Below are 26749 nucleotides of genomic sequence, written 5' to 3' on the forward strand. Positions count from 1 at the left end.
TGTTTGTAACTGTCACCATCTGCTGATCTAATGCCTCTGCGGCTTTGTTCAGAATGTCCCAGGATGCTTGGTCCCTTTCCGCAGCTGCTGCCTTATGAGCAGGCCACTGTTCAGATGCAGGAAGACGTCCGGGCGCCCAGTGGGCAGGTGTGACTTTGGGCGTCTTAGGCGCCTGACGGGCACCCGGTTTCAGGTGAGGTGCCTGGTGGGCGTTGACCACCAGGTTAGGTGTCTGGTGGCAGTCGGTGGTGGCTGCCATGACCTTCCCAGCGATCCAAGAACTACGATGAGGCACAGCGTGTTTGGCCTCTTCGCCCACCAGCACAGGCATACTCACGAGGTCCGTGGCATCCACAGGAGGGGTGTCCCCATCATTGGCAATGTATTCGCTCATTGCCCTGACTGTCCCTGGAGCATCGAAGTCATACATGCAGGACAGGGCGTTAGGGAGGATGTTGTGGGCACCCGGGAGGTATTCCATGGTGAAGTCAAACTCCCCGAGTTTCTCCATCCACCTGGCCTGACGTCCAGACAGGTTCTTCTGGTTTAACAGGTGGGTCAAACTCTTATGGTCGGTCAGCCATATGAAGGGACAGCCCTGCAGGATATCGTGGTGCCACAGCATCGTTTCTACGCCGGCCAAGAGTTCCTGCTCATGGACAGGGTAATTGCGTTGTGCTGTGCTCAACTTGGCTGAATAGAATGCGACCACCTTAGCCTCACACCAGTTGGTACCCTGGGCAATGACGCCCCAATGCCGGTGGGGCACGCATCTGTCATCATCCAGACCTGCAGATGGTTAGGCATATAGGTGAGTGGCACCCTGCTATGTAATGAGCATGCCTCGACATATCGTTTGACTTTGTCAAAGGCACGCTGTTCTGTCTCGTCCCATCGAAAGGGCACGGTGTCCCCGCAGACTGCAGATAGTACTCCCAGAGGGATCCTGACCCAATGGATGTCGTCAGCCAGGTAGCCAACAGCTCCTATGAAGCCATGGCACAGATCTCGGTTGGTGGGTGTCTTCCACTTCAGGACATTGTCCACCTTGTCAGGGTCCATGTGGATCCCGTCGTTACTGACAATTCGTCCCAGGATACACATCTCTGGCTGCAGGAATTTGAGTTTTTTCTCACTCAGGAAGAGCTGCTCACGCTCCAGTATTTGCACAATTTTCTGGATGTGCTCGATGTGCTCAGCTAGTGTGTCTGAATAGATGATAATATTATCGAGGTACACATCCATGAAGATGCCAATATACTCGCCAAATAGGTAATTCATTACTGCTTGGTAGGTGGCAGGAGCGTTGCAGTCGCCCTGCTGTAAGACATGACTAACCATGTTGCCATCTGGGGTGGTCATAGCAGTACGAGGTACGTGCTCAGGGACCACCCAGATTTGTTCATAGGCGTCCTGGCCGTCCATCAAGGAACAGTACGGCTTTCGTGCAACCCGACGGAGGATTCCCTCCATGTCAGGTAAGGGTGACGTCAGTTTACATGTGTTTGTGTTTCGCTCACAGAGGTCAACAACTGTTTGCAGACGGTCCGTTCCTGGTTTGCAGATGAAGAGCATGGGGACCAGTGTTCCCCGCACTAGTCATCTGCCATCTTCCTGAGGCCAGGTAAGCTCGCCATTTCTCAGCCCATTGCGGTCTCATGGGCTCAGGGCAATGTGAGGGCCGCCAAGGGTATACCTTACTCTTGTCAATGAGGGGTATAGTGTGGTTTATGGCGCGTAATGGAGGTAAGCTCGTGTCCGCAGCTTTGGTACACAGTGGACGCTCTAACAAGTAAGCTCGCATTTTCTCAATCTGGTCTTCGAAGACATCCACAGCCCTGGACTCCAAGGTGGTGACTCCACTACCCTTGAGTGGAAGCGGGTCCATGCTCCCCAGGACAACTCTAGGTGAGTGAAATCCGACGGTCACACTATGTTGGTAGAGGAACAGAGTTCCAAGTATTAAATCATAGTTTTGCAGGTTAATGATGTCAAAGTAGTGCCGGTAGTCAGCGTCCTGGTACTGGAACTGGACCTGGGTCCCATAGTTCACCTTTGATCGGGAGCCTTGGACAGCGAGCTGGATAGTTAGAGGTTTTTCTAATGCGGTGAGTTTGCATTTGACCTGCTCAGCAGTGGTCAGGGACATAAAGTCAGCTAACAACCCAGTATCTATCAGGGCTCGTGCAGGATGTCCGTTGATGTGAACTACGACAATGATGGGTTTTGGAATCGCCCGCCGGAAGTCACAGGTGACTGAGGTGTTGCATTGCAGCACCGGGTAAGTTCCCCGAGGTATTTGGACCCCAAATGCACTAACTTCACAAAGGGTTGTCGTGGCCTCGCAGTTTTGGGCAAGGCGACAGGTTTCAAGCACCCTGCTCAATGCCCTGTCGAGAGGGTGCAAAGGTGCATCCAGCTCAGTGAGCAACTCAGCAAGGCTCTCGTAGTGGCCGTCGTCTCTTGTCAGCAGATTGTTGTGCAGCTGCAACGAAGCACAGCGTACCTGGTGCCGATACCACCATATGGGGTGCCAGTGCCAAGTTCGTACCGTCGAACGGGATACCAACACCACAAAGGCAAGCATGTGATCTTGGATTTCATACTGCTGGTCACTGATGCGAGTACAGGTGAAACGCTGCCCGGCTCGTGGTCCCCAATCTTCGTCAGTGGGATCCACATACTCCTGTAACCACCATTCGAGTCTCTCCTCAATGGGTTTCCCCATGGGAGGTTTCTTGTGGGTGCGTCGTCGTTCCCTTTGCCATAGCTGTCTCATGTTGCGCTTTGGCCAGTGCTGACACCCTCAATGCAGCCAATAGGCCTTGTCGATTCAATATTCCGGACACTTGATATCTGCCAGTGGGACTGTCATGTTTTCGGCCCACCAGCCTTGGTAGTGATAGTCCCGCACGTAGTACTGCTCGTGTTCTATTCAATAGACATGAAAGTGGTCGGGGTCATCCCACACTATCTCATGATGTCCTTTGTCATCGCCGTGGTACTTGATGCCCATCAGTAAGTCCTCAGCTCTTCGAGCAATCGGGTCTCTTAACCTTTGGCTAGGGCAGAATATGTTGTTATCGACGTCCTCAGCCGTCTCGATGTGGTTGCTTACCTCGTCACTCAAAGGTGTGTCACACCCTTCCTCCATGAAGAGGCCTACTGACCCTAAGAACATTAAGGCTTGGGTTTTGGTCTCCTCCGCCCACTGTCTCAGCTGCTCTGGATCATCCTGGGGAACATGGATCCCAAAGCTGGGAAGGCCGGGTGGTTTGTTTGGTAAGTCTGACTTCATGAAGGTGTTCTTTGGGCACTGACAGGACACATGCCCCAACTCTCCGCAGATGAAACATCTACCCTCAGTCTGACGGTGCTCCTGCTCTTTGGGACTCAGTCCCTTGCCGGTGGGTCCTTTTTGGGCACCCTGGGTGCTATTGGTTTCAAGGTCATTTTCTTGCTCTTAGAGCGTCTCTTAGCGGATTTCTTAGGTCTCAGCTTTCGGCTTCATCCATCACTCGAGCTTGACGAGCTGGACGAGCTCGATTCTGAGCTAGACAATGAATCGTACCCGTCATCTGACCTTTTCCTATCCAGGCGCCCGAGGGCCTGGCCTATGTAAGACTTTGGGGCTACCTGATTAACAGGTTCCATTGCCTTTGGGGTGGTGCGTCTTTCCCTTTCTCTGGTCTCTGGATTCACAACCTTATTGACAAGTCTTTAGGTCAGCTTGAGGAGACTAGTACACAAGTATCAACCATCGTCTACAAGCTGTAATTGTGCAGTGTAACGAACTTTGTATGAACTCCCTCATCATAGTCTACATTTGCAGGCATCTATGGCCATATGCTGAGAGCTCAAATTGTTGTAGTATAAATAGCCTGGTAGTTCAAAACACTCATGAGGAATAATGAGACTGCAGAAGGAGAAGGAGACTACTCAACAAGTGGGACATAATTACGCTGATGATGCAATCTCTCAAACTACAAACTCCTATGCTTATTTACACTCGATGACTAGTTCTAATGCAGCTTTCCATGACAAAGTCTTTGATAGCCCTACAACTCAAAACACCGATAACAGAAAACGAGATTACCCAGCAAGGTTAAGGTAAATACTCTACTATCCCTCACCGGGCATGATGAACCAATGTCATGATCTTGTCACAAACTCTTCATTGTAGTCTACATTTGCAGGCATCCATGACCATGTACTGATGTGGTGAAAGAAATAGTAGTTAGCTAGATATACTAACTAACTTACTAAATCCTAATGGGTGTGAGTGCAGTACATCGACCCAAGGGGACTGCTATTGAAGCACTTCCTTCTAATAGTGCGAGGGAAGAGAAAGGAAGAAACTAAGATCTAAGACCTTAGATGTTCCGACCGACTGAAGGTCCAAGTCCGAGAATATCTGACGTGATATGGGATACCGATGGTACACCTGATGCGAGATGCTGATGAGGGACACCAATGCAAGATACCAATGCAAGGTGAGGAGTCCGATGCCGATGAGTGACAGGTAAGTCTGGGCCAAGGTAAGGAGAGTCTAGTTATAACTAGGTATGATGAGGTATGACTAGGTATGGGTTGCCGACGTAAGACTACCGGTAGCGGTCCAGATCTCACAAGGCCTAGGTAAAGAAACCTTAGATAGAGTGCACTTAGAGCGGTCAAGGCACGTCCGATGATAAAAGCAAGGGGGATCAATTGCACAATCAAAGATTAACTAAGGTGACTCCTACAACGGTACCAGGTATGTCCGAGGAAGGGAAGTAAGGGATAATACGAAAATTGAGTCCTATTTATCTAACTGCGTGAACGTCCGGGATCGCACAGGCAAGAGTAGTAGCGAAACGCGAGGTACTCGGGTCAATATGTAATAAGGCTCACGAGTGCTGCGGCCATGGGAATACATGTAATAACGCCTGCTGTTTGTTCAGTAATGGTAAAATAAGCTTAAAATGCACCAATGGAGATAGGTGGACATGGGCAGGACATGGGAGGATTCAGTACCGATGGGACGGAATGGTCGGCCGAGGTGCGTGATGGCCGATCCGACGAGCAAGGGACGGTTTAGACAACCCTGGCTCTTCTGCGAGAGACCGAGACCATGGATCCATATCAGCCGAGTTGGACATAGACCGGTGCGACATGGATGAGTCAAGTGAGTCAAGGCTTTGCAAGGAAGTGGTGTATGGATGCGATGTGGACCTCTAGGCTGCTTGACTCCTATAGTGAAATGGGGTTCTGCGAGGCTAGTCCGAGTTTGAACACCACACCGACGACTCAATTTCTCGCAGTATAAATAGTTATATGTAGCAGGAGCAGAATTGTATTCTTCTATAGTTCACATGGCTACAATCTAAAGGACTCATGAATTCACTGATGATAGACTTGCGCTCAGATTCAGTGGCTTTGGCATGTGAAAAACGGTTAAGAAAACACAAAATGGCTGATGTGATCGCAGTGGAGTCACGACATCAGGAGCTGTGGATGAGTTGGCCACTGGGGATGAAGGCATGATGACGGCTGTACTAATTAGCATGTACATAGGAAAGGTTGTGGATTCTGCTCGTATCATGTGTCAATTTGGGCTCCATTCAAACCTGTGTTGGCCAAGGCCAAGCTAAGAATACTTCAAAGATGCACTGCAGTGGTCACGAACAGTTTTCTGATCATTCCGCGTGAGTCACTGCTCCAACAACTGCTACTTTTAAATACTATCTCATCGGTACTATCCTGCGACATTGTCTTTCTAGACTGGAAGTCAGGCTGAAATTCTTACTTTGATCGATCAGATATTACCTTTCAAATTATAATCCCAGTCCCATCCTCTAACAGTATGACCCTAGTCTCAAATGATCCCAGTTGGTGGCCAATCATCAATGGGAGTATCATTTTCAGCTATTTTACAGGTTTGTGGAGAGTCAGCCGCATGATGACAGTGATTATTCAATTCACCTTGACCCTGATTTCGCAGTTGCCGCCTCTGTTGGGTTAATGTATGATTGGGGTGAGCAAAACTGAGTATAAAAGATCTGTTGGTATCCTTATAGTATTTCCAGCACTCATGTTCACACAAGAGGTATTAGGTCGATCCATTACTGGTGCAGCGAACTGGATTATAATTGTGTTATAGGTTGAACTGATCTGGGTGAGCGGACTCCTGCATCCAAAGAATGACAGGAAAATACAACTTGTTCATGGCAGAAGCAATGCTGGTCCCTAATGACCTTTCTCTATCTCAGTGTATGTACCTTATGTTTTAATGTTTACGCTTAGCAAGTCTAAGTTTTGCTAATCTGACTTCAAAATGTCCTAGGTACGCTATGCTGGAATAGGATATGGTGTGTATGTTTGGATGTTTAAGTCATTGGTGTTGTGCTCATCACCCATCTCTCACAATCAGGATGTACACCATGTGTATGTATCCTCACATAGACTCTGTTTCTTTCTTATGACGGGCGGCATACAGTCAGTGTTCCATCTATATCGATGACAGATACAGTGAGTATTCCACACCGATGCCTTCCATTCCCGTCCAAACACTGAACCACCATGCAGGGGTGAGTAAGATTCTCAAATAACTTGTTGATTCAACATAATGACTCCCATAGTTGTGAGTTTGTTTCGAGCCTGTGGTCCTCCAATGCTGATAAGATCTGTTGTTATTAAATCTGCCAGGCCGTATCATAAGCATCGCACTTGACTGAATGGCTGAAGTTGTAGATGCAATGCTGGGCGGTGAGCTATACACCTCCATGTTATTGAATTTATCTGAAACACCATGCAAGTCATCATAATTACTCGGTTACATGCCATGTATCAGCAATCCAGAAAGGTGCTAATACTTCTCATTGTTATCTTTCTGGCCACCAGAATCGCCAGTGCAGTGATGGCCGAAATAATGATGCAGACTTCAGGGAGCAAGCTTTAATTATGTATGAGATGTTTAAGTACACCGGGCTCATTGACAAATACTAGAGGAACTCATTCTCTCTGGCACCTATCAGTGCCAGTTTCACTACACGGGAGATGACCTGCTTTTGATTTCCATGGCTTGGATATTTGTCACTGTATGGGAGGTCCTTGCACTGTGTCTCGCGATCTGGATTACTGTGAAGCACTTATGTGAACTGCGGTGACACTCAACAAGTGGTATCATCGGAGATTGTTTCGCAGTGTTACTGAAAACTCACATGAGTTACTTTGCGAGGTAAGTTCATAATATGAATGTGGTTTTTTGCTGAAGTTCTGCACGTTCAAGCTTCTTTTTAGTTTCTTGTTTTCAACTCAGTTATTTGTCTCCAACGCTCTCAGTGGTGTGTTGATCTATTGCCGACTTCTGCATGTGCTCATTATTCATCATGATTTCTATAGAACATGTATTCCCTGGAATCTCGGCTTTATTCTGGTTTCTTTCAAATCATCACATTCGCGCAGATGTTCGTGCTGGGACCACACCTCATCCTTGGCCTGCGAGAATACCATGCTAAGGCAGTGACCAACTCCGCAGCTACTATGACTTCAATTGCTTTCCAGGAGCGCGTCCATGTAGCAACTAGCAGTAGTGTATAGTACAGGAGCGGGGTTATACCTGAGATGATTTGAAATTGGCGGTAGTCTGTAGGGAGTGGTTATATTCCAAGTTATGTTGTGATACTTATTGTGGTTATTTTTTTCGCCCTTAAACATTAAACATCTGAACCAAATGACGCTTCAATTGTGGAGACAGCCATTCATGACAAAGATGTCAATGACGGTTTTCATGATCAAGCATTTGCTTGAGTACAGATATGATTGTATAATTCTTCCTTTGCTTTCTGTAATTATGTGATTCATTTTTCTGATGTGCAACGAAACTAAGTATCCTCATGTTTTCCTGATGCCATCACTCCCATTGTCACTGAACTGAACTGTTTTTATTTCCCAGTGGACAAAACCTGGAATAAATAAAAACAAATTCTCCCGCTCCCTGCATACTACCCATCCATTGTAAATCAATCATATCAATCATATCAAGCATCTCCTGCGCTATACACTACTGCTAGTTGACACATGGACGCGCTCCTGAAAAGCAATTGAAATCATAGTGGTTGCTGCATCAGAGTCAGCCACAAGCTCAGCGTGATATTCTCGAACACTGAGGATGAGGTGTGGTCCCAGCACAAACAACTGCACGAACCAGAATATCTGAGCAAAACTGAGATAAATCTGAGTGTCCAGGGAATCTGTATCCTATAGAAATAATGAATCATAGTCGCATGTAGAGGTCGGTGACAGATCGTCATACTGCTGAGAGCGTTGGAGAGAATAAACCAATCTGGAAGCAAGACATGGCCAGAAAACTAACACGTGCAAAACTTCAGTAGAACAACAGAATCACATTCACATTGTGAGCTCACCTCGCAAAGTAACTCACGTGAGTTTTCATCAACACCACGAAACAGTCTCAAACGATACCTTTTGCTGAGTGTTGTCGTAGCTCATGGAAGTGCTTTACAGCAATCCAGACCGTGAGACAAAGTACAAGGACCTCCCATAAAGTGCCAAGTATCCAAGTTATGGAAATCAGAGATACGGAATTTCCCGCATAGCCAATCATGCATTGATAGGTGCCAGAGAGAACCAATTCCTCTGGTACTTGTCAATGAGCCTGAAGCACTTAAACATTTCATACATAATTAAAGCTTACCTGATCTGCATCGCCAATATTGCGCCCACCACTACATTGGCAATTCTGATGGCCAGAAAGATGACAACGAGAAATATCAGCACCTTTTTGGATCACTGATACATGGCATATAGCCGAGCAATCATGATGACTTGCATGATGTTTCAGTCAAGTCAATATCAGAGAGGTATATAGCTCACCACCCAGTATTACATTTACAACATCACCTATCCAATCAACCACATTGTACATGACATGGCCTGACAAATCCAGCAGCATTAGTTATCAGCTTCGGAGGATCTCAGGCTCAAAACAAATTCACAACTGTGGGAGTTGTTATATTGAACCAGCAAGTTGTTTGAAAATCTCACTCACTCCTGCATAGTAGTTCAATTGTTTGGACGGGAATGGAAGGTATTAGTGTGGAATACTCACTGTATCTGTCAGCGAAATTGGAAGATTGACTGTATGATACCATTTGTCACAAGAAAGAAATAGAGTCTATGTGAAGATGCATACCCAGCATGTAAATCCTGATTGTGAGAGATGGGTAATGAGCACAACATCAATGGCTTAAGCATCCAAATGTACACAGCATATCCTATTCCAACATAGCGCACCTGGGATAGCCAGCAAAGGTTGGACTTCCTACGCGTAAATATTGAAACATAAGATACATACACTGCGATAGAAAAAGGTCATCATGAACAAGTTGTATTTTTATGTAGTTTTTTGATGTGGAAGTCCACTCACCCAGATTAATTCGACCTATAACACAATGCTAAACTAATTGGCTACCCCTGTGATGGTGTCAACCTACCTCTTGTCCAAATGTAAGTCCTAGAGATGCCATAATGATGTCAGTGTTCTTTTCATACTTAGTCTTACTCACCCCAATCGTACATTACCCTGACAGAGGTGGCAACTGCGAAATAGCAGCGAAGGTCAGTCACTGTCATCATGTGGCTGACTTTCCATGAACGTGACGAACCTACAAAATAGCTGCCAATAAGATTCGCATTGATGATTGGCCACAAACTGGAATTGTCCGAGTCTATGGTTATACTATTAGAGGATGGGAGTGAGCGAGCGGGGGAACTTGGTGAATGTATAATGATCGCATTTGTGCTTGATATACCACGATCCAGCACTTATATCGCTGAAGTGGTTGAGGGATGATATCTGGTTTATCCCAGTAAGTGTTTCAGCATGAATTCTGAAGTAAAAAGGGAATATGTATCCAGGGTTATTTATGGGATCAATGCAGCAGTTGTTGGCGAAATTGCAAAGCAGTGATTCAGCGTGCGGAATGTATCAAAATGAAAGTTTTTCCCAGCCTCATGAAGGACAAAACTTTCACTTTGTCTGAGCTTGCCAGTGTGTTGGTGGTAAGTACTATGTGCAGCACTTCACTGAATCCTTGTTTCACCTACTATTATCCAAGCTCATGATCTAGCCAAAGAAGGAAACCCTGCTACCCTTCTAAACTGGCCACAGTGACCAGCTACTCAGATCTCAGAGTCCGGTTGCTGTGCTTATCGTGTCATGTGCATAGCCACCAATGTTACCTCTGTGGTATCTAGATAATCTACAATGGTCATCAGCTGCTTTTCCCTCCAGGTAAGTTTTTTTAATGCAATGATCCTTAGCTCAACACTCATTTTGATCATCACAGTAACTGATGATGCGATCAATTCCGGGGCGCTCTAGTCACTCTGCTAAAATCTGCATGCGCATTAGATACACCCAGAGTCTTTTTTCTTGTGTCTTAAGCTATGAGAAACTCAACATGCATTTGATGTAGTTATTCAGGTAGCTCTACTTATTCCCACTACAAAACAGAAACGACTATTTGTGCGTAGGTTCTTTTGTATATCTTCGAGCTTTTTTTACCATTGATAGGTTTTGGCACGGCTTGAACCACAGGGCTCTCATTGCTTGGGTCGTGGTATGACCTCCACACCACCACCTCCATTATTTCATCACACATCAGACTGTAGGGCGTTTTGAAATGCTTACCTGGATTTTGCGCGTTGGTGACTCCGACAAGTGTGATTGTAATTCGTTAGTGACTCTCAGGTGTATGTTTTCTCAGGCTTTTCCATCAAAGACTGTAGCTGGGCACCAGGGGATCCATTACCTCTCATGACCTTTGTCGCTGTACATAGGCACATTGGCGCGGATGATACTCAACACCATTTCATCAGCACCCGGTATAGGTGAGGTGGGTGACAACAATGTCTTCGGAACCTTTGAGGAATTCCCAGACCCCAAGTATGGTGAAGAAGGGAATGAAGAGCCAGATCATCTCAGAAAATCCCCAACGTGTCATTGCAAGCTTCGAGCGCACTTAACAGGACTTACACATTGATCCAGCTTTGCGCGCGTGACAGCAAGATATGTCAAGCAACCTAACAAGTGATATGGACCGGCGAAGCGTTCTGTCACAGGAAAATCACAACTTCAGAAAAGGGAGCTGGAGGCGTAAGGATGGATGTGTGACATACCCGGAGACGATATTGCGAACAGACAAAAAAATACAGCAATCTAAACAACCTGTGAAACAGTAACAGACCAAAGCAATACGGCATGGAACTACACACCAATATGAATGAAAACCATCCTCTGCTCAAGCGGCACTTTAGTCTTCACAGCGTTTGTAGCACGGTTGAGTGCCCAGGCCACTTTCGTACAGTCCATGACACCACTGTCCTCCAAATTACTGAACAAAATTTCATAAAAAGCTTCGACCACATGTTTCATGACAGCATCATCGACCACCCACAGAGTGCCAATGACGCTCTTGAACCCAGAAAATTGGAGTCCAGCTGCAAGGTGGATGACCTCGATGGGCATCTTCTCATCGCCAACGGCAGTATGACATGCTGACAAGAATGCAAACTCAGCATGGGGAGTGTCATTCTCCATGATGTCGAACAGCGTGAGAGGTTCATTTCTCATAGTGAAACGTGAATTGTAAGGCGGCTCGCGGTCCTGCTTTCCATGACAAGCGAGGTGCACCCAGGTGTTGCATTGCAAAGTGTCGAGCACACCTGCTCCTGTGGTGTTGTCGCCGGAGAGAGTGGTGGGGTTGGCCATTGTGGGGACAAGCTTGCGAACGATCTCAAGCTCGCTGTCGATAGTCAAGAGTGCCTCACCTTGCCCTACGCCTGGTGAACCTTGTTTGATTGCTGCAAAGGACAGAGTCACATGTGTCTTCATCATCCGTCTAGATCTGATTAGAGCTGAGTGTTGGCGTGTAAGAACAGATATAGACATCCCCCAGGCATAGTTCCCGCCCACATCCATCTGCCTTCATTCGAAAGGGGTGAGCTGCATGGAGAGGAATGGAAGTGAAGACTGCAGTTGGACACAGCCAGATTCGAAAGCGACTCTTCACTCTGAGATCTCGCTGGAGAATGATGATGATGGGTAGCATGATCTCATCCCATAGTGTTCACAAGAGGGCTTGCAATTTCTTCCTCATCTCCTCCGGGTGCATAAAAGATGCTTGCCATATCTCCCTGGCAAAGTCCTTCCTGAGCGTCTCCAGATGTGTGAGAGTGATACATGGGAAGCGAACATGATGGGGCTCTCCTGACGTTGGGACAATGATGGCACTGCATGAGTATTGGCTTGCAATGAGGATGATGACTGGGCCATAACGCGCTGCTGCTTCAAGGAAAGTCTTCATATGAAAGTGGGAGCAGGGACCGTGAGAAACCTCGAAGATCACGGCGAAGGTCTTTTTGAATGTAGCCTTTGAGACGGGCCCATGCGAGGTTGGTGAGAGCCGCTGCCCGGTCAGGATGACCAACCAGACATTGGTCCAGAACTAACTGAAAATGCTCTACAGCATCGTTCAGGTGAGAAACTGTCTTGCTTGCCATGTATGTGACAAATTGTTCATGGCCTGTATCCGTGTCTTAAGCAATGTCACATTCAACGATGGACTGCAGAAGGTGTTCCGTCAATAAAAACCAACAACACAAAGGCTGATGCCACTCATGTCAAGCAGTACACTATCCTGATTGTCGCAAGGATGCAGAACAACAGCCTTTAGTGTGAGGGAAGAGTGAACACCGCAAACGGGTGGGAAGAAGATGTCTACAGGATGTGAGCATATGTGCATGAGTGAGAAAGAGGTTACTCACTGAAAGGCTGATCTCCACGATCGAGTAGCTCATCCCATGACATTTCTAATTTTGCAACGACTTCCCCATTGCCTAACATTCAACCGAACTTATACGATACTCTGATCTCCACCGATAATTCATGCACCTTGCGTAATGATCTAGAAACGGATGATTAGTCCTTGAATCACATTTGAAAGTTATTATAGACTTTACAAAATCACGATATTGCCCAGCACATCGGACTTGTTAGACGATACTACTCGGACAGGTGATTTCAAGCGCCTCCTCGAGTTGACATTAAGCGATAGACACTAGTTTGGTTAAACCAAGTGCTACATCACCAACTAGCTACATCAGTGGGACAATGTTAATATTGTCGGTCAGCAGCGAAAGCGGCACATCATGCACAATAGTTGAAGGGGACATGGTCACATGGGAGTCTCAGAGCATCCTTGCTACTCTCATCGTAGTACTCATTTAGCACAAGGCTAAAGCAAATCATGATATAGAATTTAGTGTATTTCATAGTGCAAACAATACAAACCACTGAAAATGACGCGCATTGTGACTGAAAAGCTGATATGTTCTATATGAATCTGATTGAGATTATGCCAAGGGGTGTTGTGGAAGCAAAGACAACAGCTTGCATGGACACCCGAGCGAGCGAGATGAAGGTGGCCTTTGTTAGCATACAGGAAGTTCAATGAACCTGCAGCTGTAGATAGGTTTTATGTGCCAGAGTACTTGTTTCCCAGGTTGAAGACAAATTACATAATGAAATCAACCGTGCTTATATGGGTATGTTTGCAGTGTTTTGTTAGTCTCATTTTCCCATAATCACCCATGGTGATGATCCGATATTCTGTGCTGTGCTAATTAGCTTGATCCCTTAGGGGATCCACATTAATGGTTTTTTGTACTGGAATTTACGTTGAACCTCTAATTGAAGATATGACATCCATATCGTCTTTCAAATTTCAAATCTCACTTTGGCAATAGAGCGTATTTGCAGCCCCCAAAATCAAAATGTCTTGGCCAAACAAGACCACCCATGCAATGGACTTTTCTGGAGCTATCTCGGCATGTTACAATACGTGCTGTTACATGTTCTGTGAAATACATAGTGAGAATCCAATTGTACTGTCGACGAAATTCAATGGCCTCTACTACTTGAACCTTCTCGACCACCCCTAGTCCTACAGCCTGTAACGCTAGCAGCAACATCCAGTGTTGTTGTTGATGCTGATAGAGTCTATTTACCTTGTGTCAAACGTATGTCAACATATGGCATATGCAAGTACAAATTTCAGACTCTGACACTGTTTGCAAGTTACAGGCTCCACATTTGCATGTAAACAAACCATTGCAAATACGCTCTAATGTAACCACTGCACTGCAGCTGGCAGGTTGCGTAAATCATGAACGGTTCTGCCGATCTTTCAGGATGATCAAATGTGCGACTCACTGCCTTGCAATCTCACCAACAACTTTTACCTTCATCCCATCGGTATCACCGGATGCACATTGTCTTTCTACTGGAATTCAGGCTGAACCACTTACTCCGATCAATCAGATATCATCGCTCAAATTTCACTATACATCCCCCGCTCACTCGCTCCATCCTCTAATAGTATGACCCTAGTCTCGAACGATCCAAGTTGGTGGCCACTCATCAATGTGAATATTATTTTCAGCTATTTCATAGGTTTGTGGAGAGTCAACCACATGATGATGGTGATAATTTGATTCACCTTGATTCCAATTTCGCAGTTGCCGCCTCTGTTGGGGTGAGCAAGACTAAGTATAAAAGAACCGCTGATATCCTTATGGTCTTCTCAGCGCTGATGTTTGGACAAGAGGTACATCAATCCCGATTACTGGAGGAGCCAACTTGCTTAGAGTTGTGTTATAGGTTGAACTGATCTGGGTGAGCGGACTCCCACATTGAAAGAACGAAGTGAAAATACAACTTGTTCACGGCAGAGGCAACGCTGGTCCCTGATGACCTTTCTCTATCTTATTGTATGTACCTTGTGATTTATGTTTAGCAAGTCCAAGTTTTGCTGACTTCAGAATATCCTAGGTGTGCTATGTTGGAATAGGATATGCTGTGTACATTTAGATGTTTAAGCCATTGATGTTGCTCTCATCATCCATCTCTCACAATCAGGATGTACAATTTGAGTATGTCTCTTCACATAGATTCTGTTTCTTTCTTGTGACAGGCGGTATCATACAGTCAGTCTTCCGACAGTTTTGATGACAGATGCAGTGAGTATTCCACACTAATACCTTCCATTCCCATCCAAACAATTGAACTACTATGCAGGGGTGAGTGAGATTCTCAAACAACTTGCTGGTTCAATATAACAGCTCCCACAGTTGTGAGTTTGTTTTGAGCCTGTGATCCTCCGAAGCTGATAACTAATGCTGCTGGATTTGTCAGGCCTTATCGTAAGCGACGGACTTTATGTGATGGCTGACATTGTAAATGTATTACTTGGCGGCGAGCTATACACCTCTGTGACATTGACTTGACTGAAAGACCATGCAAGTCATCATGATCACTCGGTTACATGTCATATATCAGCAATCAAGAAAGATGCTGATATTTCTCATCGTCATCTTTCTGGCCATCAGAATCGCCAGTGTAGTGATGGCCGCAATAACGATGATGCAGATTTCAGGGGGTAAGTTTGAATTATGTATGAAATTTCAAGTGCATGAGGCTCATTGTAAAATACCAGAGGAATTCGTTCTCTACGGCACCTATCAGTGCATGTTTGACTACCGAGGAGATTCCATATTTTTTATTTCCATGACTTGGATACTTGCCACTGTATGGGAGGTCCTTGTACTGTGTCTCGCGGTCTGGATTTATGTAAAGCACTTCCATGAACTGCGACAACACTCAACAAGAGATGTTCTCAGTGACAGTTTCATGGTGCTAATGAAAACTCATGTGAGTTACTTTGCGAGGTGAGCCCATAATGTCAATGTGGTTCTCTTTTTCTGCTGAAGTTTTTCGTGAGCTAGTTTTTTGGCTGTCTCTTGCTTCCAGATCAGTTACCTCTCTCCAATGTTCTTGGCAGTATGTCGAGCTGTCACCAACTTCTACATGCATGCAACCATCATTCATCATTTTTATAGGACCCATATTCCCTGGGCTCTCAGATTTATGTTGGTGTCACTCAGATATTCCAGTTTGTGGGATTGTTTGTACTGGGACCACGCCTGATCCTCGGTGTTCGAGAACATTACGCTGAGCTTGTGGCCAACTCTGATACGGCAAGCGCTATGACTTTGGTTGCTTTTCAGGAGCGCGTCCATGTGTCAACTAGCAGTAGTGTGTAGCGCAGGAGATGCTCAATATGATTGATTTGCGATGGGGGGTAGTGTGCAGGAAGCGGGAGAATTTGTTTTTATCTATTCTAGGTTTTATCGTGGTACTTATTTATGTCCGAGTCATATCTTGATAAAAGTCGGGCCCGCTGATGTGACTTGGGGCTCCCAAGGACAATGCAGTCATGGAGAAGCCTGGAATTGTAAACTCAAGAGCTTTGACTCAGTGTAAGTTCTGGAAGTGCCAAGACTTTAAATCCAGAGAGGGTGTGATAGAATTCGTGCATTTTGCGATAACGCTATGCCAGATCTGGGTCCTTAATGGTGAGTGTGTGGTATGCACAGCCTGAAATCAAAATAACCCCACAGGCTTTCGAGAATCAGGTGACTTTGCACGCATCAAGCCACTCTGCATAAGCACCCCCAAAGATACATGATTCTATTCCATCATTAACTTTGATATAATACATATGTGGTGCATGGGAATGATGACTATGCTAGCGGAGATGGGGCTCAGATGCTCGGACGGGGTCAGAGGGGTGGATATCCTGGGCTCAATATGTCCCCGTTTCAGTCATGATACATGGGGTACCAGGATTCCAATCGAGGAAAATATTCAAGGTAGGATGCCTCTCTGTGATCCATTTGCTCGTCTTGTTGGTGCTTTGCATTAATATAATAATTGTCTTGCGCTGAAGATCATTAATCGTGACAGAAGAGCGGTCAGCCTACACATTATGCATTCTGATTTATTGGTCCAATGCATATGACCAACTTCCGGCGTGTGTGGCATGGATGTTGAGATAATATTTGGCATGTACTAGAACCACATTATGTAATATTGTCATCATCAAAACAGAATTATGATGACCACCGACACGACCAGGGGCTGGTTCCACAGGTTCGTCTCATGTTGATGCATTAAACAGTACAACTGTAGCGCACCAATGATGCATCATTGGTGTGATTGTACTACCTTTGCTTTTCTCACACTGATGCATCAGCCTGCTCCATGTTGATGCATGCCCACCACCATCCCCTCCATTCGCTGATGCATTCCCTTCATTTTCTGATGCATCAGTCCTTTCTTCGCTGATGCATCCTCCATGTTTTCTGATGCATCAGTCCTCTCTTCGCTGATGCATCAGTCCTTTCTTCGCTGATGCATCCTTTTCTTTTTCTGATGCATCAGTTCTCTCTTTGTCACGCCCTCCCACCATCTTGTGCCCACTGTTCTCCCGCACCCGACCTCACTTTCTCGCGCCATCCCGCCATTTTGCATGTGCTATCACACCCACCTGTCGTTATACGTGTGTATTGCGTTGATTATTTAACAACAAATGTCTACTATGTGTCCATGTCCATGTCTTGCTGAGCAATGAGCGAGTTGTGGTCAAATGTGTCTACCAGTGCCAAGGTGTTGGTCCAGCTGGTCTTGAAGGACTCAGCAAGCATTCGACGTAAGGAAGCTTGACGTTTGGCATATGCCATACGGCCCTCGCGTTCATCTTCACCTGCATCCTCTAACGTGTTTTCCAGGCTCCGCTCGTCCCAGTGCTGCGCGTCCCATTCCAAAAATTGCAGAATCCTTCGCATCTCCTCCTTCAACAATTCCACCTCTTCTGCCCAGCGCATCGCCCGTTCCCTGGCTTTGCATCATTCTATTCGCATGTCTGGTTGTCCGTGAGTCTGAATAGGAAGCCATAAAATGAAGAGCCACCTACCTTCTGAGGCATTGTCCTTGTCTATCTCGTTGGCAGCCGCCCCCTGCATATTCCAAATCCATGACAACTTTCTTGTTCCCTCTGTTTCTCCCCATGATAAGTCCATCATCAAGCGGACGTCAGCTCAGTCTAGCAGTCGCAGTGATGAGTGCCACCCAGTCTGATTCACTCGTGGTGAAAGAATCACAAGGGCTTTATGCGCATACTCATAAGTGCTGGCAGCAGCCTCAATCCTTGCCTGAACAGCTTTCAATGTATTCCGTGCCCTTGTGTTTGCTCCTTGTCCATGGAGGTTGCGGTCTTTGTACTTGAGGATTGCAGTCTGAGCATGTAAGTTTGAACACAGAGAGCGAAGTGCATGGTGACCTTGTGCATACCGCAGCTTCCATTCGATGGCCTGGAGGCGGCTGTTGCAAGGTGCATTCCTGCTGATCTGGGATGGCAGCCAGAGCTTGATTGCTTCTGGTGCAGCAGTCATGCTGCCAGATACTGAACTCTCGCTCACATGTAGCGCAGCGAGTGACGGCATGTATAGTTCCTGCATCTTCATCCAGGTATCAATCCTCCATCGGAGAGTGTTGCTTTGCTGAACCATCTTTCCTTCTTGATTATCTGTTGCGTGAACTCTGAGGCCAGCTCTGTTTGCTTTCATTCGCCGTCTATTGAAGTAAGAACAATGTCTTAAAAGTAACAGTACACTCACTGTTGTTCCTCAAGTTCTAAGCCAGTACTGATTAATATGCTAGGGGTGCAATCCTCGTGTAGGGCAAGGCAAGTTCCTGTTTGAAGGTTGATCTCGTCCTCCCTAGCCAATTTTAGTCATACCGAAGCCATAGTGACAGCTGCAATGCGTCAAGATTAAAATGAGCACATAAGCATTATCATCATTGTCTTGTACTTACTTTCTGCTTTTCATTCAAAAGGATTAGGCTGTGTAGGGTTGTACTCCCAAGCCTCCACTTGTTCTCTCCATTGTTTGAGGGTGGGACCATATTCGCCTTGCAAACCATCATCGAGGTCCTCGAATGCTTCACGATGGTTCTCATGCTCTGGGAATGCATTCTTTATCTTGTGAAGCATAGCATGACCTGAAAAATCTAAGTTGCCATTTTTTTTCACGAAAATCGACGCACCAAGTCCAACAACCTTTTTCCAATTTGAGTCTCCAAAGTAATCGTCAAGGGTGTCTCATCGTGCACCAGGCCCCATTTCTTTGGTGCTCGAAGTGATGGGGTTGATGTTGGCCCAGCCACGTTCTGGTGCTTCTCCATCAGTCCTGCCTACCCCGTTCTTGAAATTGAATGAAAATGATGTTTGGCACTGCTCAATATGAGTGGGAAGGTGGAACTTTGGCACTAAAAATGAGATTGTCTTGACGGCATGCGAGAGATACATCGAAACCGGAAAGGCACTCATGTGGTGCCATAATTTTTTGTGCCACTGGCATGCGATGTCATAGGATACATTGAGAGTGTTGAGTACAGTATGACGTAGTGCTGAGAAAAACAAGTAGTCCATGTTAATATATCTACATGCGTGCGTTAGATCACCAACTGCTGGATGCAAAAGACAATTTACCTTTCACCCTTTTGAAGATCCCCAACGGCATTGGGCAGTTTCATGTTGTGGCAGGCACAGTCGACAGTACCTAAACCAGTGGTAGCGAGTCCACGGTTATATTTTGTATCGGCCATGTTTACAGCATTGTGACTTGAACACGTTGATTTCTGCAAATCTAACCATTAATATATGAAATAGAATAATTCAAACCATGAACCTCCTGGACACTGTCCGCACCGCTGTGCAAGAAATCTTTATATGCTTTGTCCTCGACAAAATATCCCCAGCCACAACTCAGGCTTGGGTCAACACTGTCACTTGAAACAGCCTTGCGTTTTAAGCGGAAGTTCACATCTATAGTGAGGAATAATCCATATAACCACCTAACAGTACTTATATCAGTAGAAATTCCCCTCTGGACTGGAGCTCACTCTAAACTTACTGTCGAGGAGCATCTTTCCAACCAGCTGGGAGATTCTTCCCTGGACACCGGGCACAATACAGTACATTCGCCCTCAACTGTCCCATCTACACCACTGGGATCGTGACCTCGCCCCAAGCACTTAAGCATCTTCAAGTGGCGCCACTCGCATATCATCTGTGTAAATGAATCATACCGATCCTGGAGGAAGCTGGATTAACTTTGAAGGCACCTAAAAATTAAGTTTACCTTGATGGGAAGTAAGCCAGTGTTATCAGACATGCGGTTGAGCGCATTATAAAATTTGAAGGCAGATACTTTTGACTCAAATGAGAGTAGGTGATAGTGTTCAAGAACACAGAATGTCGCAGCGGTTTTTGGATCTGACGTTGTTGAAGGAAACCACAATATTTGAAGTAGCTGCTGTATATGGCTTTGGGCTGTTGCGCAATTGCAGAAGTCGAGAGATACTTCGTGTATGCCATGGGTATCGACAACAATAAAATCATCATTGAATGCGCGATGAGGATTAAGACATATCTGGCCAGTGGTGTGGCCAAGCTGGATGCGAAGGCCCAGGGTTTTCAGAGAGATTCGCTCGAAGTATTGACCATTCCATTTCTGTATTGATATTAGATATTAGCCTTACATCCTCATCTCCCAATCAGACATGAAAGCATACCTCCAATCGGTGAAGCAGGCGGCGCACATGAGCCAACAGGATGCAAGGTGAACAATAGATCTCTGACCCTAAGCAGTCCCAACACCTGTACTCTGTGCTGGGACAATTACACTCTGAGCAAGATTGAGCGGAAAGTCTATTACATCTTCCTTCAAGACGGATCATTTCCTGCAGAAATAATTCTCGGTGCTTCAACCACATCAACAAAGGATGATCCTGAATAATGGTGAGCGACATATCAAAGGACTCAGAACATTATAGTTTACATATGCCTGCTGTTCATTTTCTCTTTTGCTGCCCTAAAAAGTCCAATGATACATCGAGCAGGAGATCATCGAATGGCTCAGGAATTGACAATGGTGCTGCATCATGCAGAGTCAGTGCCACGCGAGTTCGATTATTGATAGTTGCTTGAGCATTCTTGGGAGGTTTGAGACGCTTCAGTGTATAGGTGATGGACCCGTCTTGATGAGCTTGGTATTCAGTATGCTGGCGAGAAGGGACTGGGACTGAGTGGTAAACATTAAGCTTGGGTCTCTTTTTCCGTTTCTTCGGTACTCTGGACATTACTTCACAGTATATTGTCTGGATTGAAGATGTCCCTGCCTCAGAAGAGCCGATGGCATAAGTAGGATCTGTAGACATTCTTTGTTGATTTCTGCGCTGATTGTAACGGTGTCGAGCGAAGAGTATTGACCTCACATTTACGGTTCGAGTCATTACCAGAAAAAAAAATCAAGTGTTCATTTAGCAGAAAATGAAGATGACAGACATGAATAAGTAGTTGAAGACTAACAAATGAGATTGATGCATGCAGATATGATGGGCAGAGCTGTGTGAACCAAACATGGTACCACAAACTAGGGCCGGAATGAATTTTTCACCAGTGATTATGTCCAAACAGTGATGACGCCTTAAAGCTGGCACTGAGATGTCAACCGATGCTACCAAATGAAGTATGGTAACGAACCTACTAGTGTGTCACCTGCTTGCTGCAAGCCTACATCGGATGGCACAATGAACTTTCTGTTCTCCCAGGACAAGTGACTGAACGGTAAAGTACGTAGCAACACGATTGCCTGGTGTCCAGAGTTCAAATTTCACACTATCCCTATAACAAGTGTTACATATAACAGAGATTTAATGAAAACATGAAAACTTGCCAGATGTATGATGGAAAAACTCCGATGTAGTGGCCCTGAGTAACACAATAAAAAGGGGGTTCTAGATCGCACTGTGAAGGCATATTATAGAATATTCCTTGATAAGAGTATAGAAAGCACTCTTCTGCCATAGCGTTCGCGGCCTCCTCAAACTCTAAACTGCCCTCATGCACAGTCACAAATGCCTCTGGTTCGACCATGTAGGGCATCATGGCAATATCGAGCCAAAGGGGTTCGGTGGATCTTGCATTGAGAGGTATCCTGGGAGTGGGTAAAATGAAAGACATTATGTTTTTTGGGTTAGTCCTCAGAAATTCCTCCATTAGTAGCAAAAGACTCACTCTGCATCATGAACATCGCCACGGTGGTAGTATTTCCGGTGCTTTCAATGTTGTATTTAACAGTCACTGGGTCAATACAAAGTTCTAGAGAAAATTGCCGGTGGTAGTTACAGTAGTTTTTGGGTTAGTCTTATGAACTGCTACCAATGATGTAGCGGCACACTCACCCCGGACATTAATGTTGATATCGAAATTGACTTAGACCTAAACGATGTTATTGGAAATCGATTTCCGGTGCTTGGAATCACTGGTACGACGTTTTCAGACAGTATGAGTCACTGTATATAACACTGATGCATCGCTGATGCATCTCTATGATTAATACAATATATTGATATCAGGAGCAGTATGGTATAGTAGCTCACCACATGAAGTATATCCTGTAGGTCAATCATGACATGCATGAGCAGAATGCAAGTGGCGGCCAGGATTCCTAGTACGAGGCGAAAATGTACCGGTTGAAATTGGGACTGCTCGGGTTCTTTGTGATGACACTAAAGATGTTGACCTAGTTGAAGTTGGGATTGTTCGGGTTATTTGCGACGACACCAAGAATGTTGACATGTCGCTGGAGGACTTGTCGATAGACAGTGTGAGACGATAGACAGTGTGAGATTTTGACATACAGTGATGATAATGTGCATCATACCATTTCAACATCTACAAGGTCCTGTTTGATGTAACAGTTAGATATAAAGTTGTCAAATTATCAGTAAAGTGCGACTCCCCGCTCATGCTGATACTACCAATGGTTTTGTGAGAGTCTTCAACTGCTTTTGGGTGGGGGTATCGGCACTGAAGTACTGACATTGGTCAGATGGTTTTGTAATGTTTGTTATGGATTGAAACATACCAATGGCGCTCTTGATCATATTTTGGTTTGTTCTTGCTGATGATGACAGCACAGTTACTGTGTCTTTTGGTACACATCAGTAGCTAGAACAGAGAGAGAAGTGCACACTTTGCATTTGAATATCTCTTGCAGTCAGAACAAGCAGTGTCGAGTTGCCAGTCTTTTGGTGTGTGATGAAATTAAGGCTGAAGTGCTGACCGAGTACGGCTATGCCATTGTTACCGCAATTGGCAAGCAAGAACTGACGCAAATCAGCCATTTGGTCTCATTATACATCAATCATATAGTACTAGTTAGATCAGCTCAGAGTATGTCTGCAGGGGTTCTACCTTGCACAATGATCTCGATAATAGCCAGATTAGTTATTGAACTGGTCATCTTTAGGCTCAAGTGCGACACATGATCATGTTCAAGTTGAACTTGATCATGTGTCGCACTTGAAGTTGGAACTCAACTTGAACGTTGCAAACACCGTGAGTCAATAACTACTATCACGCACGCTATGGCACATTGCATTGGACTGGTTCCTGTATCCACTAACTCCTAATGTTGTCCAGGTGGGTCTCTAGTTGCTGGCCAATATGACACAAATATACTTACTGAAGTACTAGCTGCCGCAGCGCAATGCTTACAATTACCTTTGATTTCGATTCCGATGTTCAACCTTCTATATCAATGCCCAGGTGATTCTCTCCTTCACATTGCTCTCGATGCGATGTTCTGATGAGAGTATAGTACATGTTCGTTTCTCAACACTCGAATGTTCAATTACCTTTCAGATTTCGATTTCGATGTTCAACCTTCTATATCAATGCCTAGGAAGTTGGAACTCAACGTTGCAAACACTCCGGGTCAATAACTACTATCACGCACACTATTGCACATTGCATTGGACTGGTTCCTGTATCCACTAACTTCTAATGTCATCCAGGTGGGTCTCTAGTTGCTGGCTAATATAAGACAAATGTACTTACTGAAGTACTAGCCGCAGCGCAATGCTTACAATTACCCTTGATTTCGATTCCGATGTTCAACCTTCTGTATCAATGCCCAGGTGATTCTCTCCTTGCTCTTGATGTGATGTTCTGAATATGAGAGTATAGTATATGTTTGTTGCTCAACATTCGAACATTCAATTACCTTTTGGATTTCGATTTCTGATGTTCAACCTTCCATATCAATGCCTAGGTGATTCTCTGCTTGCTCTCAATGCGCTGTCCTGAACTTATCTGAATATGAGAGTATAGTATATGTTTGTTGCTAAAGATTCAAATGTTCAACGTCCAATGTCCAGGTGATTTAGTGCTTGCTCTCAATTGTGCAGTGTCCTGAACTTATACGTTCAATGTCCAGGTGATTCCCTGCTTGCTCTCGATTGTGCTATGTTCTGAACTCATACATTCAACATCCAATGTCCAGGTGATTTCCCACTTGCTCTCAATTGTGCGATGTTCTGGACTTATCCTATTATGAGAATGCAGTATATGTTCATTCAAACATCGTCTAGGTGATTCTCCGCTTGCTCTCAATGTAAGGTGAACTTATCGATTTACCACTAGCTCTCAATTGTGTGAGATTCTGAACTTATACGTTCAACGTTCAATGTCCAGGTAATTCCCGCTTGCTCTCAATGTGATGTTGTGTACTTATCTGATTATGAGAGTACAGTATGCTGTGCCGTTCATTTAAACCATCATCAGTCATGGAATGAAAAAGTTGCCTTGTAATCAGTTCATGTAGTAAGTTCATTAAATGAGCTTCCTTTTTTTAATGGGCAATGTTGATCTGTTGTTTGGCAATGAGCCATATAAAGACAGACATAGACATTGTGAAGGGACACACTCATCTATCATTGTGCGAAGCGGAAAAAAAGGTATGACGGCTCCACTATTAGCATGGCGTATGACTGAAAATTCTATGGCAGATGCCGCCAGCTAAGTGGACTACTATGGAACAGTACCTATGGCTCCCAGAACGGTTCCTGGAGTATACTGCACTCCACGACGGGACAAGGAATACACGCACTTCTGGCCCAAGATTTATCTTCATTGGTTTAGGAGATGGCCTGAGCAAGCTATCCTCTTCCCCGGTATCCCTAATAAAACAATGTTAAAAAAGGAGCAACAAACCGCAGAAACTCATGCCGAGGATTCACATAAAATTGTAAGTTGTCAAATGTGTTGACAATTTTTGACCGCTAATGAAAACCCTGGTAGCAATTACAGACCTGGTTTCATTGGCGGACGAATGCATCCAAGAAAAATTGTGGCTTAAAGAAGGATACGTCCATCTTTGAAGCTGCACTGGTACTGAAGTCGCAGGCAAAATCTGCTGAAGAGATATACATGGACATGGTCTATAATGAACAGATCAAACCTCTCATCAAGGCCGAACAAGAGGCAGGTAACATAAGTACAGCTGGCCAGTGCATGGCATTGGGCCAAAGGTTTTGCAAGGAGCTCCTGGAAGACGAGTCAGACAAGGTTAAGGAGGAAGTGAGAGAGAAGTATGATAAACAGACAAAGGTAAAGAGGGTCATGTTAGACGATGAAGATGACAACGATGAAACTGACACTGATGCCATTGTAAAGTAAGTACTGGCTTATGTTTGTGATTTTGATGTACTCACACGACCTATAGAGCTATCGATGATTTACCAATCATATGCCAGCACTTTGCACGTCTCATCAAGAAAAAAACTCAATTCATAGTCTCCTTCATGTGCACTGGACCAGAGCTGAGGCATGATTGGGACATCGTTTCATTATTGTAAGTGCACCAAACTAGAAAAATGACTAATGAACTCACGCTACTAAGATGCCATCCATCAGAAACCCCCGCTGGGAGTAATTTTTCTCAATTGTGCCCTGACAAGGACAACACCTTCCTTGTGGCATACCAGCAATATGCTGAGTTGATATTCCATAAGCCAATCTTTACTGTCCACATCACTGTAGACTCACCCCAATACTCGTCCATCAGCTGCGAACGAGCATGACCCGCTACTGCCAGGTGTTGGAGATGACAATGAGCTTGAAGAGCTTGAAGGATGTGACAATGGTGAAAAGGATGGAGGATGTGATGGTTCCATGGATTGGAATATTCCAGGTCTTTATATTGTTTCGTGCCCGCCTGATGCAAGCTGATGCATTAATGATAGGCTTCACTACTTCCTCTCTCTCTAGTGATGCATAAATGTCAGGCTTTGGTAATACCAAAGCTGGCATCAGTGATGCATCATCATTCAATGAACTTGATCAATCCCTGTTTAACTCTGAGGTAAGGCTGTTTCATCATCCTGCCTATGTCATCTAACGGTTTTCCGACACAGGCCCAATCTAATACATCATTTGAACAGGCCCAGCCTGATGCATGGTCAGGCTTTGGTAATACTGAAGCTGGCATCAGTGATGCATCATCACTCAATGAACTTGATCAATCTGTGTCTAACTCCGAGGTAAGGCCGTTTCATCATCCTGCCCATGTCATCTAACGGTTTTCCGACACAGGCCCAATCTAATACATCATTCAGACAGGCCCAGCCTGATGCATCACTCGCGCAGGCTCAACTTCACGCATCATTCAATTGGCACAACATTAGTACACTGCCTCCTGATCCAACTAGTGTGCCTGGGCTGAACAAGGTGTTCGGGTCATCGTTTTCTCATGCTGATCTTATAGCAATGGGGTTTTTGGGTGGCGGTAGCACCATGCCAAACCCATTTCCCCCGGCATTCAGCTCATTAGCACCCTCACTCACCGATGCTAGGAGTACTGTACCAGGATACTATGACACGCAACACGACACGTGATATGGCACGCAAATGTGGAATTTCAGCAACCTTGATTT

The 26749-nt window shown here is 45.2% G+C and overlaps 5 protein-coding genes across 5 annotated transcripts; 3 read left to right on the forward strand and 2 right to left on the reverse strand.

Annotated features, from left to right (window-relative positions):
• Window positions 1-2714: 2714 nt before the first annotated feature.
• DFJ58DRAFT_842271 (uncharacterized protein) lies at window positions 2715-3777 on the forward strand (the record flags this gene model as incomplete). The annotated part of the gene is made up of 7 exons (XM_041392811.1): window positions 2715-2744; window positions 2816-3018; window positions 3067-3132; window positions 3221-3282; window positions 3324-3618; window positions 3648-3667; window positions 3725-3777. The coding sequence occupies 7 exons, from the start codon at window positions 2715-2717 to the stop codon at window positions 3775-3777; spliced, it is 729 nt and encodes a 242-aa protein (XP_041242934.1).
• A 7433-nt stretch (window positions 3778-11210) lies between these two features.
• Window positions 11211-12874, reverse strand: DFJ58DRAFT_886743 (CHAT domain-containing protein; the record flags this gene model as incomplete). The annotated part of the gene is made up of 5 exons (XM_041394663.1): window positions 11211-11990; window positions 12139-12349; window positions 12402-12602; window positions 12659-12784; window positions 12832-12874. 5 exons carry the CDS (start codon window positions 12872-12874, stop codon window positions 11273-11275), a joined length of 1299 nt encoding a protein of 432 aa, XP_041242935.1. The 3' UTR covers window positions 11211-11272.
• Window positions 12875-14190: 1316 nt separating this feature from the next.
• DFJ58DRAFT_427975 (uncharacterized protein) lies at window positions 14191-16354 on the forward strand. The gene is made up of 12 exons (XM_041380358.1): window positions 14191-14518; window positions 14584-14672; window positions 14726-14740; window positions 14797-14835; window positions 14897-14925; window positions 14984-14997; window positions 15053-15088; window positions 15260-15319; window positions 15369-15503; window positions 15561-15792; window positions 15850-15904; window positions 15964-16354. Exons 1-12 carry the CDS (start codon window positions 14446-14448, stop codon window positions 16165-16167), a joined length of 981 nt encoding a protein of 326 aa, XP_041242936.1. The 5' UTR covers window positions 14191-14445; the 3' UTR covers window positions 16168-16354.
• A 1148-nt stretch (window positions 16355-17502) lies between these two features.
• On the reverse strand, window positions 17503-20743 carry DFJ58DRAFT_716740 (uncharacterized protein; the record flags this gene model as incomplete). Its single annotated transcript, XM_041384259.1, has 12 exons — window positions 17503-17800; window positions 18035-18538; window positions 18583-18684; window positions 18826-18967; window positions 19013-19066; window positions 19133-19407; window positions 19458-19606; window positions 19666-19831; window positions 19882-19921; window positions 19947-20061; window positions 20110-20481; window positions 20570-20743. 12 exons carry the CDS (start codon window positions 20741-20743, stop codon window positions 17503-17505), a joined length of 2391 nt encoding a protein of 796 aa, XP_041242937.1.
• A 4118-nt stretch (window positions 20744-24861) lies between these two features.
• On the forward strand, window positions 24862-26711 carry DFJ58DRAFT_729060 (uncharacterized protein; the record flags this gene model as incomplete). The annotated part of the gene is made up of 8 exons (XM_041385692.1): window positions 24862-25062; window positions 25116-25489; window positions 25540-25668; window positions 25717-25789; window positions 25857-26007; window positions 26102-26178; window positions 26231-26356; window positions 26409-26711. The coding sequence occupies 8 exons, from the start codon at window positions 24862-24864 to the stop codon at window positions 26709-26711; spliced, it is 1434 nt and encodes a 477-aa protein (XP_041242938.1).
• Between the last annotated feature and the right edge of the window lie 38 nt (window positions 26712-26749).

Source organism: Suillus subalutaceus (assembly GCF_016647625.1).
Source record: "Suillus subalutaceus strain FC151 chromosome Unknown DFJ58scaffold_67, whole genome shotgun sequence".
NCBI lineage: Eukaryota > Fungi > Basidiomycota > Agaricomycetes > Boletales > Suillaceae > Suillus > Suillus subalutaceus.